At 42.8% G+C, this 13,618-nt stretch overlaps 1 protein-coding gene across 2 annotated transcripts in view; it reads right to left on the bottom strand.

Moving 5' to 3' along the window:
* The window catches only part of COL26A1 (collagen type XXVI alpha 1 chain), a 642,742-nt gene that overhangs the window by 473,444 nt on the left and 155,680 nt on the right, over positions 1–13,618 (bottom strand). For both annotated transcript variants that reach the window (XM_075333239.1, XM_075333240.1), the window contains exon 3: positions 2,168–2,271. In XM_075333239.1, the coding sequence (XP_075189354.1) occupies positions 2,168–2,271 (104 nt within the window). The remainder of the gene's footprint in view (positions 1–2,167; positions 2,272–13,618) is intronic.

The raw sequence follows: 13,618 nt of genomic DNA, 5'->3' as shown, positions 1-13,618 counted from the left end.
ACTAAATAATAGCGATTTGTCATCACCATGTGATATACAATGACTGTGCATGTGTGACCACTAGAGATGGGGTAATCAATTATCAGAGTTCTGGTCCATCATGGCACAATGGCGCACAGTTGAAGCCATGCCAGCCAAGTTTCAAAAGAAAAGCCAGGAATGACGGGAGGTAAAGAAAATCGCAGGCCTCCTGTCCAGTGATTACAGATTACAGAACTGGCCGATGGTCCATAGTCGTGTGAATCCTTCTTCCATCTCAAGTGACAAACTTTCCATCTAGAATAAAGAAACTGATGGTGGCCTGCAGCCATGTCATAATAGTCATTACAAACCCTATTAACATATCCTCTTTTGTTGAGTTTACCCAGGGTAAATAAAATATCTAGAAAACAAGTAAAATCTGTGTTTTACATATAAACTTGCAGGTGTTCAACTTGTTCTTCCAGAAGGTTTGGATTTGCAATTTTCCCTTTAACCATTAAATAAAGTGCCTACATTATCTCCAAGGAAAAGTCATTGCCAGCTCGGTGGGGTTCTTTACAGTCATATAATTATCGTCTAAGTCATTTCACAATGTTTCAGTGACATAAAAATAATGGCAGCCATGGAAAGTATTTCTCGGATAGCCTGAAACAACTGTTCTTTACATGCCAAGTGCAAACAGAGCCATACCTTGTTATTTATACTCAGACACATTTTACCATGATTCTTCCATATAAAATGAAAATGCTAATAGTGAACGTTGCTTCACGACTGCCCATTGTGTGGTCATTTTGGCAACTTGAGCCACCAGATTCAGAGCATGTTAAATCATTGCTACAAATGAACAAATTAACATGCCTGGAGGGAAAGCTTATTCTTCAAGATCTCATAATGGTCATACAGAACTGGCATCTTCCCCTACACCAGAAATACTTGGCCGAATATGAATTCTCTTACCATTAGGTCAACGTTACGTCTTTCTTTTTAGAGAAACCATTAAGAAAACAGTTTCATGCTGGTTTGTTGCATTATAGCCAATTAAACTTGGAAGGAACGGTGTAACATCAGTCTGCGGGGATGAATATACAGCAAGCTAATTTGTATGCAATGTTCTATATCTTTAAACACTCCTATGAAACTACAACTCCCATCATTGAGTAATGCAGTACTGTACTATCTCCAGGAGTCCCATAGAGAATGAACAGAGCAGCGGCGCGCATGTGCGACCCCACGCTCAATTAAGACATTGCTCTTCAGAACCCCATTCTCAGATTCGGTGGAAGTTCCCATAGTCAGACCCATACCATAGTAATCGACACTTTAACACTAGAGGTCCCAGAGAGGAGTCATTTAACATTTCTACCATTGGAACCCTATGAAGCTCGAAATTCCTGGGACTTCTAGTTTTAATCTTGTCCTACAGATTGAGGATTAATTTATCTACTATCAGGTAGATTAAAAAATATGACCAAAAGATGAATTTTCATTTTTTTGCCTGTAGGTAGATGTTTTATGACAGTGATGTCATTATTTGTACACCACGGAATTTCTGAAGTGGAAAACATAAAAATGGCAATTTTTCAACATTAGTCGTTCCAAAGACATTGAACTGGAGTTTTCTGACATAAGCATTAATATTGTTTTATTACTGCATTTTTATATATTATTTACTGATGAGCGAATACTAAATATTTGGGTTCAGATTATTCGTACCGAATACCTAGTACTATTCCGGTATTCGTCATAAATAATGAACCTAATGCAAGACAGCGCGGAACCCAAGCTTTTTTCTGAGAAATCTTCAAGAAAATTGCTCAGGTTCCCCAATGACTTGCAATAGGTTTGATATTTGTGATGAATACTGGAATAGAACTAGGTATACTGTACGAATAATCCGAACACAAATTTTTTGTATTTGCCTATCACTAATAATATTAAGAATCATTTTATATTCTAGTAATGAAAAATTCCATCCATTTCCATTAATCACTTGAAGAACATGTACAGAGAAGACTTTTTTTTAAGTTCACACAACATCACAAAACTTAAAAATGTAAAGTCATATAAACTTAACAGGATTAAATAAAATATTTTAGAATTATGTCAAAGAAATAATCAAATGTGTCTAATAATCCATGCAATCTTACACTATGAGTGCTATTTTTCTTTTTGTCCGTTCACTTACCCTCCTCACAGTTGCTCCCTGTGAAGCCCGGGCAGCATCTCCACTCCAATGTTGTGGCTGTACGATAAGACATCTTATATATGGGTCTCAGGACGGTCCTATAACTAATAAAGGACACAATCAGAAAAATTCAAACCGCAAACTATCAAATGAAATTCTATTGATTGTCTCAAATAATTCTGCATTTCCAAGGTGCTCGAAAGAAAGCAGTACAAGAATACTTTACAATACAAACGCTGTTACGTCCTGATGTGGATGGTGTACTTGCTTTCAAAATTCACATAAGGATGGCTGAATAATTCATTTCAAAGCATTTCTCATCTGATAATTAGCATGGAAATTTTAGAAGCTTAGCTCCCACCTTAATTGCAACCTCCCTCATCAGGTCTAAGGGATCTATTTAACAATGAATGAAATTTGAATTGTAATATCTAGTGATGGATGCACTTGATATGTTTTTTTTCTACATACATGCTATATATAGTAGACATATACTATGGAACAAATAAAAATATACATTATGTAATAAAAAAACATAGAAGTTATTTAGTTTGTGATCATCAAAAAATTCTGGGAACCCCGACAGAGCCCCGACGAAGAAACGAGATTGGGACTAGAGAACCGCATTATTCATGAAAAGTGGCTTAAATGATTGGAAGAAGTAGTTGCCTTTGGTTCTACAACATTGTACATTTTTGGATTACTTTAAAGATGTTTTCCGTACTGCAGAATAGGAGCTGTTTTGTATTATCCAGGAGCAGCGAATAATCAGAGGGACAGAGCTGTGGTCATCTGCTCCATACACTATTTATATCCAGCCACTGCCGGAGCTGGTAAGAGCTAATACCAGGGGTCGGACCCTCACCAATCTGATATTGATTAAAGGGAACCAACCAGCAGGATTTTCATATATAAAGTAAAGCCAGTGCTATACTGGTGCTAGGATGCTGAATATAAGCATAGCTTTTGTTATGAGATTGGATGTTTTATTTCAGAAATATGTGCAAGTAAAGTTCCAGCAATGCATTGCTGTTTGATTGACAGGTGCAACAGGGAGGGAATATGTGAGTCAAGTCTTGCTATCTATTCCCGACCATGTCTGTCTGCCTGCGCCAGAGTTAACGTGTATGACGGAAACAGGGGGAGGAAGGTCAAGCAGGTTGACACACAAGGGCAAGAATAGATAGCAATACTCGTCCCACATATTCCTTTCCTGTTGCACCTGTCAATCAAATATCAGTGCATTTCTGGAACTTTACTTGCACATATTTCTGAAATAAAACATCCAATCTCAAAACAAAAGCTATGCTTACATTCAGCATTCTAGCACCAGTATAGCACTGGCTTTACTTTATATATGAAAATCCTGCCGGTTAGTTCTCTCTAATGTCTTAAAGTAGTAGGCAGCCTATTAGAAGCCCCCATGGCAGACCCCTCTATGCATTTTGTTATGGCTCAGCAGTTACCACTGTTGTCTTGTAACACTGTAACACTAAGGTCTTGGGTTCAATTTAGTGAATAAAGTGCATATTTCTTCCCTGTAAATATTTAGGTTTCCTCCCACACTCCCCAAAAATGTACTAATAGGTTAATTGCCATTTGGCAGTGGATGACTGCGTGTGTCCAAAACTCCATTCATCGTAATGCTCAAATGTTACACAATATTGTTTAAAAATGTTGTGTCCATTAGTAATCAAGATGGATGGAGTGCATGTAATCAGTGCTATCACCATTAGGAACATGACTATTACATTGTGGATGGGTGGGATCTGATGTCACGGGTATGACACAGTAACCAGGAGTAGGAGCACCTAGACTAGCCCATAGACTAGGGGTCCTAAACTGTCCCTTATTCCAGAGCTACGCCAGATGGTGGTGATGTCTGGACCGCCAGCATAGCCCTAACTCTTATGTAGCCCTGGTCTAAAACCTTCTCCTCCACCCCTAGGGAGGGCTCAAACGGGAATAAAGAATCCCACAAATAGCGACAGACAGAGGAAAACCAAAACTCAAACTCACTGCCAGCACACACAGGGGAAAAGACAATATGAGCTCAGGGAGAAATAAAGTACGGGGAGGAAATAAACAAAACAACAAGGATATTTCCACAGCACACCAAATTGCATACAACAGTTCACCAACAACAGGGTCATAATACACAAGAACCGATAACACTGTAGCAAAGCTAGAGCTATAATCTGCATGTGAGGCTAGGTTTCACCATTTTTTTTATAAGGCGGAGGCGACTGTGATAGGACATCAGAAACCTGTGACCCTAGCAACAATTCACCAGCCAGCAGAAATTAAGTCCTGCTAAACTGAAGACCAGAGAACACTAAGCAGTTGACGCCCGACTCTGGCTGAGTAACTAAGAATCATCAGTTTGCCAGCCAGACTCTGCCATGTGAACAGAGTCTGGAGTCACCATCGCATCTGAGATGTGTAACACACATTCCAGATAATGTTGGTGCTATAAAGGGTAACCTGCTCTTCCCCACAGTATTACAAGTCACAAGGTTTGTGCCAAAGGTGTTAATGGCCTGAGCACCCACAACAGTTTCTCATGGCAAACATTTTTAATTTCGGATAAGTCCTTAGAGAAAAAAAAGCAGCATCCTGATTGTCATGGACAGCTGCCATGTCAGCGTTCTACCCCAATCTGAAAAATCAATTCAACAATACAAATAGATCAACCATATCTATTTACTGTAACATGCATGAAAAAATATCACGTTGATCTTGTACTGCTGAATCATAACTAGAAGCAATCTACATATCAAAGTCTAACAATATCCCAGCACGCCATAAAAGAACCATGTATCACCACTATTTACTGTATGTGCAGTGCTGATGACTACTTGGCTGGATTTATATTCCTTTGTTGTGTCCACAATTAGTGTTTCACTCTCCGGCATATGGCACTGATCTGATTATTTCGCAATGGACATAATAAAAACAGTAAGACTGGTGACGGGAAACAGCTGAGAACATGGGCTTTATAGCAAGAGCCACATCTGTTTGCAAGAACATATTCTGTTATCAAATTGATGGTCTCCTGGCAAAAGACTGAGTCATCAGTGGCTTGGCAGACAGAAGTGTGAGCGAGCTCTAGAACAGGATGGCAACAATTAAAAATTAACTGAATTTGGATAGTATTGTAAATCTAGGTCAACGTCATTGCTTTGTTGATAGCTGATGATTATCATGATGATCAGCCCATGTAAATATGACAGCAATTACCTATGGAATTAGTAAAATGCTCATTTGTTAGGTGATTTGCTAATGTCAGTGTTATGCGAGTAGTACCACACACGTGGTATAAAAGATGATCTAATTCAAAACTAGTACACCTGACTCGCCTGGTTCTAGTACATATTAGTGGCTCCAGCTGTGCAGTCCCTAAAAGCTCCCGCACAGACTGAAACAACCCTAACTGGAAGACTAAGATGACCGCTCAGACCTTTGCTTCCAAGATGGCCATCAAGAATATCACATAACTCCTTAAGAAACTGTGGGTAGGTGCAGATTGAAAAAAATGAAAACCAAAAGTAATAATCTGTCAAAAAGCACTTGGCAGAAAGGCTGTAATTCCAAGCAGGGTCTACTTCAGAAATATCACCAGCAGGAAATGCAAGCCCGGGGAAGCTTTAAATAGTTATATCCATAGGGTGATAGGGCAGGCTAAATAATAGCATGGAAACACCTGTTGGTAGAATGGCAATGCACACAAAATTAAAGTGTTCAGAACCAGGACAGCTCCAAACTGTGAAATGGACCACAGCACAGAGAACTGCCAAATCAAATCCAAGACATAATACCCCCCCTTCCACGAGTGCCCACTGGACCCTCCATAATCCCCATTCTGTGACATTGCTGATAAAACTCTTTTACCAGATGACCAGCTTGTAGATCTTCCACATTAACCCAGGAGTTATCCTCTGGACTGTAACCCTTCGAGCTAACAAGATACTGTAGCAAGTGTCTGACGCATTTGGCACCCAATACTCTCTTCACCCCATACTCCTAATCCTCTTCCAAATCCACCTCAATCATATCCTGAGGATCACGCATCCCCTCAAACCGTTTAAGGAGAGAGGAATGGAAGGAATTATTGATCTTTCATGCCACCAGGAGTTGTTGTTTGATCATCACAGGATTAAGGATTTTAATTACCTTATATGGACTAATAAATTTGGACGCAACTTTCTTAAAAGGTTGCCATGCCGGCATACTAGGGATGACGGCGTCCCTCTGTATCTTGTGCAGTGTACCTGCTTCCCTCTTCTCTGCCGCCATGTTAAGTACAGTCACTGGCTGTTGTTGCTGTTGGATGCCCACGTGATGGTCGGCTCTGCTCCCACCTAGGCTGCAGGCTCTGCACATGTTGTGTGGGGTTTCCTGCTCTGCAGCCTAGGGGGTCAGCGTGCACTTCCACATCCTTTATAGAGAGATGTGCGCACCTTGGTAAGGTGTTCCCAGCCTATTGCTGGGAGGCACCAGCTATTTAAGGCTCCTCCCCCTGATAGGAGGTGCAGAGCATTTTGTTTGTGTTATTTTTGTTTGTGTCTTGAGATGTGTTTCCTGAAGGGCTGGTGTCTTCTGTTACTGAGTCCAATTAACTTCCTGAGTCCGGTCCCCTGTCTGAAGCGGAGATCCTGTTTGCAGTCCGGTTAACTATTGTCACGGGTCTTCAGGTATCTGCATATTCAGGGACTGGCGTATCTGGTTACTGGCAATCCCCCTGGACTCCAGCCTGGTCCTGTGTCCTGTATTTGTGTTCCTACCATGTGATGTACCCCGATAGCCTTTCGTGTGATGTACCCTGATATCTTGCTGTGTTAACTGTTATCCTGCCGTGTGATGTATCCGAAGTCCGTCCGTGTCCTGTGAATAAAGTTGTGTTTTATATAACCTGAAGTCTAGATGTACCTGCTGTGCTGACATCACTCTGCTGTGGTTCACGCCCGTGCCTGCACAGCCCTGTTGCTGTCTGTGCTTGCTGTACCTGATGTCCAGTGTCTGATGATCTCTGCTCAATGTCTGGAGCCTTACTTGATGTCCGGTGTTTGATGACTTCTGCCTGATGTCTGGAGCCTGGCCCGATGTCCATGACCTATGCCTGTGGACCCATGCCTAACGTTCTACTCCTGGTGTCTCATGACTGATGTCTGCTGGTGCTTACCTTGCTCGTTCCTCTTCAGGTCCCTGCTCTGTGTTCTGCTTCCCCAGTCCGGCTGTCACCCTGGCCCGCTCAGCTGGCACAGTCCCGGTCTCTTGCCCAGGTAGTGGCACCTGGCGTCCCACCTTGCGGCGGGCACTTATTCAAGCCCCTCCATCTGCTAAAGGGTAAGTCCGGGTTCCCCCTGTGGTCCAGTGGGTCCACTCTTCTCTCTCCTGGATCCGCTGGCGGTGAGGTCATGACAAAGGTACTTTAAGGCATAGATTTTTTGAGGATAACCAAACAAATTCTCCCACCATAAAAACAGAACCCTCCTAAGTCTGTAACTTGCAGTTCTCTTGGTCTGGTCACACGTTACTATAAGACCATAAGACCTTTTTTCCACCTCCTTCCATACCTTAATCAAACATGAAGGAAATCTCTCTTCCTTTAGTGCACAGAACTGCAAACTGGAAAAATTCCTAAAAACAGGATGAAAACACCTGCAGCAGAAAAAAGCAAGGTACCAGTGCTTGTAGAGGTATGATTATTGAGGGCAAACTAAGAAAGAGGCAGCAATCCACCCAATCCTTCTCATTAGATTAAACAAAACATCTTAAATAGTGCTCTACCGCTTGGTTCATCCTTTCTATCTGTCCATTAATCTTGGGATGATAACTTGAGGATAATGAAAGTTTAATAGCCAATCTGGAGCAAAAATTATGTCAAAAGCTGGCTAAAAATTTAACCCCTCTATCAGAAATAATCTTCTTAGGCACTCCATGTTATTTCACAATATGCAAGACAAATAGGGACAAAATGTAGAATTGGTGGAGGAAGGTTGAACTAGATAGACCTAGGTCTTTTTTCAACCTATGTAAGGCCCCCTTCACACGCACGTGTCTCTGGTAAGTGCTAGGTCCGTGCCCACATGTACCGGAGACACGGGCACACGTAAACCCATTAAAATCAATGGGTTTATGTGCACACAAGTGTGCAGCCATTGGCCCGTGCCTCTGTGTGGAGCAGACATCTGTCCGTGTGCTCCACACGGATGCATGTCCGTTATTCTCTGGCAGCAAGGGTGTCACACGGACCACACCTGGACCACACGGATGTAGTGTGGATGCGGTCCCGTGGACATGCGCCCGAGAAACACACGTGTCAGAGAAAAAAAAAATCTTTATTCACCTTCTCCAGTCCTCCTGTCTCTGCCGCTGCTGTCACTTGCTGCCGACTGCCGCTCAATATGCTCATTTAATATTCACTTTGCTGCGGCCGGCAGCAGCAGGGAGTCGCAAGGACCGGAGACCGAAGATCAGCACCTTGGACAGCGACGCCAGGGACAGGAGAGCAGAAAGTTCCGTTCTCCGTGTGTTATCACGGATAACACACGGAGAACACACGTAGTGCCATAAACACGGCACACGGAGGGGAAAACGCACCTTTGACACGTCTGTGAAACATGTGCGTGATTTTCATGGATGTGTGAAGGGGGCCTAACTATGTAACTATGTAACAAGATGAATAAGGTAGCTAAATTCTTAGCCGTAGGGAATCTATGAAAAGGAACCAAATGAACCATCTTGCTGAAATGGTCCACCATCACCCACACTACAGTATTACCACCAGAATTAGGTAGATCACTGATGAAGTCCATTGACAAGTGCACCCTGGGCTGAGGCAGGACCTCATTAGGTAAAAGAAAAACTGCCGGGGACTGATGAAAGACTTGAGCCCTGGCACAAACTCTGCATTTATGGACATACTCACCAACATTCTTATGAGTGTTCTGCCACCAAAATGCCTTAGAAATACCTTCTCCAAGTGGCAGAAGAACTCTGGTGATCAGCCAACACGGAATCATTCACTTTGCTAAGAAGATCAGTGCATAAAGAGGATGGTACAAAACGTTTATTCGCAGGTAGTGATATGCAAACCTGAACTGTAAAATCTGGGATCTGTGCTTAATACCTAGTATCCGTGCACTGATACCGGGCATGGAGTTCTCAGGGAACTCCATGTAACTATGCGGATCCAGCCATCCAAATAATTAAAAAAAAGAAAGAAAATAGGAATAAGCAGTAGCTGCAAATTAGTGGTGGGGGCGGGGTTACAGAGCGCTCATTAACAGAGGACAACATGGCAGCAGGCTTACTAGTCATCTAGTGATGATCTTCTGCTGATAAACCATGGACTATATGAAAACTATAGCAAGTTACACATTTTTGTTATCACTGAGTCTGTCTATGGATACGGTTCTACTAGTGTATAGCTTGTGATGCGAGGGTATTGGAAGTCATATGCTAATGACCCTCTGCTGCAAGTGTCAGCTGAGGGTCATGCGACTGTGATGCGATCTTGCGATCGGGTCACAGGTGCGGAGAAGAGGGAGGGAACACTTTCTCTTCATCTCCTCCACTGTCTGTCTCTGTGTATATCGTACTGCACTCGGATTACATGCGAGTGCAGTGTGATGTTTCACGCACTCCAATAGACTTGTATGGGCTTGCGTGAGCCGAGACTCGCTGCAAAACGCAGCATACTGCGATTCATTCTGCATACCGATATGACATGAGAAATCAAACACAGATGGACACTACCCCATAGTTTTGCACTAGAGTGAGAACAATCCAATGTTTTATCGGATTGCACTAGTCCATGCAAAACGCAAGTGGAACCGAACCCTATACCTTATACTGGTCTCAGATTAGGTAGAAAAAAACCTGGTGACAATTTCCTTTGATTATATCTATGCATTTTAGTGACATTGTTTTAACTGAAGCGATAGCACCTTTCGAAATAATGTACAAGTATATGTAACCTTTTGTACACATGATACTATTAGTCAAAGACTACATCTAAAAATATCTTTGCAAGACTCCCTTAAACTTCTTCAGATTTGCTTTTCAGAACAATTAAAATACATTCAGTCTTAGGCATGTTTTGACCCCTCCTGCCTCATCATCTGTCTAACAACAGCAGTTGAATTGACTGGTATGAGACGCTACCAATTTTTGCTGCGTGATTCGGTAATTGGGTCCAGGTGAATACTGGGGGGATGCATATACACGGCCAAGTAAAAAATAATAACAGAATCTGATACTTGTTATATATGCATTAGACAGGATCTGTCAAAACATCATCCAGGGGTGTATCTATACGAAAATTCAGTTATACAGTATGGATACATTTTCAGTCCAGTCTTGAAAGATTCTGCATCTCCATCCAAAAGTTTAACTTCTTCCCAACCAAGCGACTTTCAATTTTTGCCCTTTCAGGTTTTCCTCTTTTTTTTTTTTTTTCAAGAGTCATAACTTTTTTTGTATTTCCTATGTTAGTTATATGTACTAGTTCTATTTACTTATTGACTTAATTTCGCAGGGTATATGCTCATTTTGTTTCAATCTTAGGTTTTGTCTGTTAAATGATCGCAGTCTGAACATGTTCCTACAACTTATGCTCCAGATGATTGTTTTTGTATTAGGCTAGTTTCACACTTGCGTTGAATGGCATCCGTTGCATTGCGTAGTGTGACGGATGCAACGGATGTGTTGCATATAGCGGCACAACTGATGCAACGGATCATACAAAACAACGAAATCTGCTTTTTTTTTTTCTTTACAGTTTTACCGGCGGCAGACTATTGTGAACTATCAGCTGATCGCTCACAGCAGATGGTCACCGGGTGATCAGCTGATCGCTCACAGCAGTCGGTCACTGGGTGATCAGCTGATCGCTCACAGCAGCCGGTCGCCGGGTGATCAGCTGATCACTCACAGCAGCCGGTCGCCGGGTGATCAGCTGATCACTCACAGCAGCCGGTCGCCGGGTGATCAGCTGATCGCTCACAGCAGCCTGTCGCTGGGTGATCAGCTGATCGCTTGCAGCAGCTGGTCGCCGGGTGATCAGCTGATCACTCACAGCAGCCGGTCGCCGGGTGATCAGCTGATCACTCACAGCAGCCGGTCGCTGGGTGATCAGCTGATCGCTCACAGCAGCCAGCCGCCGGGTGATCAGCTGATCGTTTGCAGCAGACGGTCGCCGGGTGATCAGCTGATCGTTTGGCCGCTGAGAATGTGTGCAGGAGACGGAGTGCGGAGTGGGTGGAGCCGAGTGGGGCTATGGTGCTGAGGACGTCAGTGTCGCGGGTACTGCATCGCTGGGGACAGTTGAGTGTGTGTGTGTGTGTGTATACATGCGGAGTGCAGGAGGGGGCGGAGCCGAGCGGGGAAGTGTCGGGCTCCCTGCACACGTAGCCAGGGTAAATATCGGGTAACTAAGCAAAGCACTTTGCTTGGTTACCCGATATTTACCTTGGTTACCAGCGTACACCGCTTAGCCCTGGCTCCTTGCACACGTAGCTGGGGTAAATATCAGGTTACTAAGCAAAGCGCTTTGTGTACCCTGGTTACGTGTGCAGGGAGCCAGAAAGAGCATGCGCAGTGAAATCCTAAGGATTCCGCTACTCAAAAAACGTTCCATGCTGCGTTCCTTCCGCCTGGCGGAAGCAACGCAGCGTCGGCCAGCGGAAGCAATGCAGGTCCATCACTCGCAATCTGTCGTCCATACAAGTCTATGGTAAGCAGCGGAATCATTAGGATTCCGCTGTTTTACAAAACGGTGGATTGCAACTGAAGGAAAACAACGCAAGTGTGAAACTAGCCTTACTTTAATTTCTTGTGCTTTGTACAAACAGGGGCGTGCCCCCCTTCCTTTTTGAGCAAGGCATTACATATGCAGTGTGTCCACCCATATCCTGTCCACCGCCATTAACTTCAGAACGGCAGCAGCTATAGGCATAGAAGTGGTGTCTAGGTATAGTAAAGTAGCCATGCGCTACGCAATGAAACTACCTATAGTGCCACCTGGTGGAAAACAAAGGAGTTAGCATTTTTATCTCAAAAACAGAACGAGATAGAGAAAAAAAGGGAATTAAAAAACTGTAAGGCATCATCAATTCAATACGAATTGACAGATTGCATACAGAAATGCTATGATATGAAACCCATGACCCCCCCCCCCAAACATTGAATGCTGGTCACGCATATGGCGTTCATTTAACTTTGATGCTCAAAGTGGCCACCATCAGCTGCAATGTACATCTGGACTCTGGACAGTATACTGTATCTTGCTGCACATTGTGCAATTTGGTAGGTGACACGTTTGCACAAGCATCTGTGATACGTCATCGTAGGCTCTGCAATGTTGGTGGAGGGTCGCATACACCTGCTGTTTGATGTGACCTCACAGAAAGAAGTCCAATGGGGTCAGGTCAGGTGAGTGTGGAGGCCACTCCACGCATTTACCATACCCAATGACTTGTAGGAAGATCTCCATGAGGTATTGCTTCACATCCGCAGCCTTGTGAGTTTAACACATTCTAATCATAGCATTTCTGTATGCAAGATGTCGATTCGTATTGAATTGATGATGCCCTTCAACTTTGTAATTCACTTTTTTTCTCTATCTCGTTCCGTTTTCGAGATTAAAATGCTAACTCCGCTGTTTTCCACCAGGTGGCGCAATAGGTGGTTTCATTGTGTAGCCCATTGCTACTTTACTATACCTAGACACTACTTCTATGCCTATAGCTGTTGCCGCTCTCAAGTTAATGGCGGTGGACAGGATATGGGTGGACACACTGTATATAGCTTCCAATGGGCAGGTGTCTGAACAGTCTGGCCCTGATCCTGCTCTGGCCTCATCTTCATTGGGGTTGGTTGACGCAATGGGAACCTCCAGATTTGGGTACACCTTATCGAGGTGGGATGGCTTTTACGCTTTTTTGATAAAAAAAAGTTTGTTTATTAAGTACCCTATGTTATTTATATACAGTATATTAGTACTATTTACTTACTTACTGCAGGGTATATGCTCATTTTATTTCTATCTTGAGCTTTGTTTTTTTATTTTTCCAGCAATATGGCCATAAGAAAGTTTCTATTTTTGCAAGATGTGTTGTAGCTTTGAATGGCATTTTAACATGTAATTTTCTGGAAAATGAGTAAAAAAAAGTGCTTAGAAACTATGAAAAAAATAAAGTTATGTAATTTTTTTAGAGCCTGTTCTTACTGCATTTATTGCACTATATAAATGACCTCGCAGTATGATTCTGCATGTCAATACTTTTATCTCAATACCAAAGTTGCATAGTTTTTTACTTATGTTATTTACACTGATGAGCAAAAGGGTAACAATGTTTTGAACTTTTGACTTTCAGGCTTCATTTCTCACCATCCGCTATGCCTTTGAGTGGGAGACAACCTTCATTTTATAGACTATATCATCTG

The sequence above is a fragment of the Anomaloglossus baeobatrachus genome, chromosome 2 (assembly GCF_048569485.1).
Source record: "Anomaloglossus baeobatrachus isolate aAnoBae1 chromosome 2, aAnoBae1.hap1, whole genome shotgun sequence".
Classification (NCBI taxonomy): domain Eukaryota; kingdom Metazoa; phylum Chordata; class Amphibia; order Anura; family Aromobatidae; genus Anomaloglossus; species Anomaloglossus baeobatrachus.
Note: the sequence above shows the minus strand (reverse complement) of the source record. Positions and strands in the feature narration are given on the sequence as shown.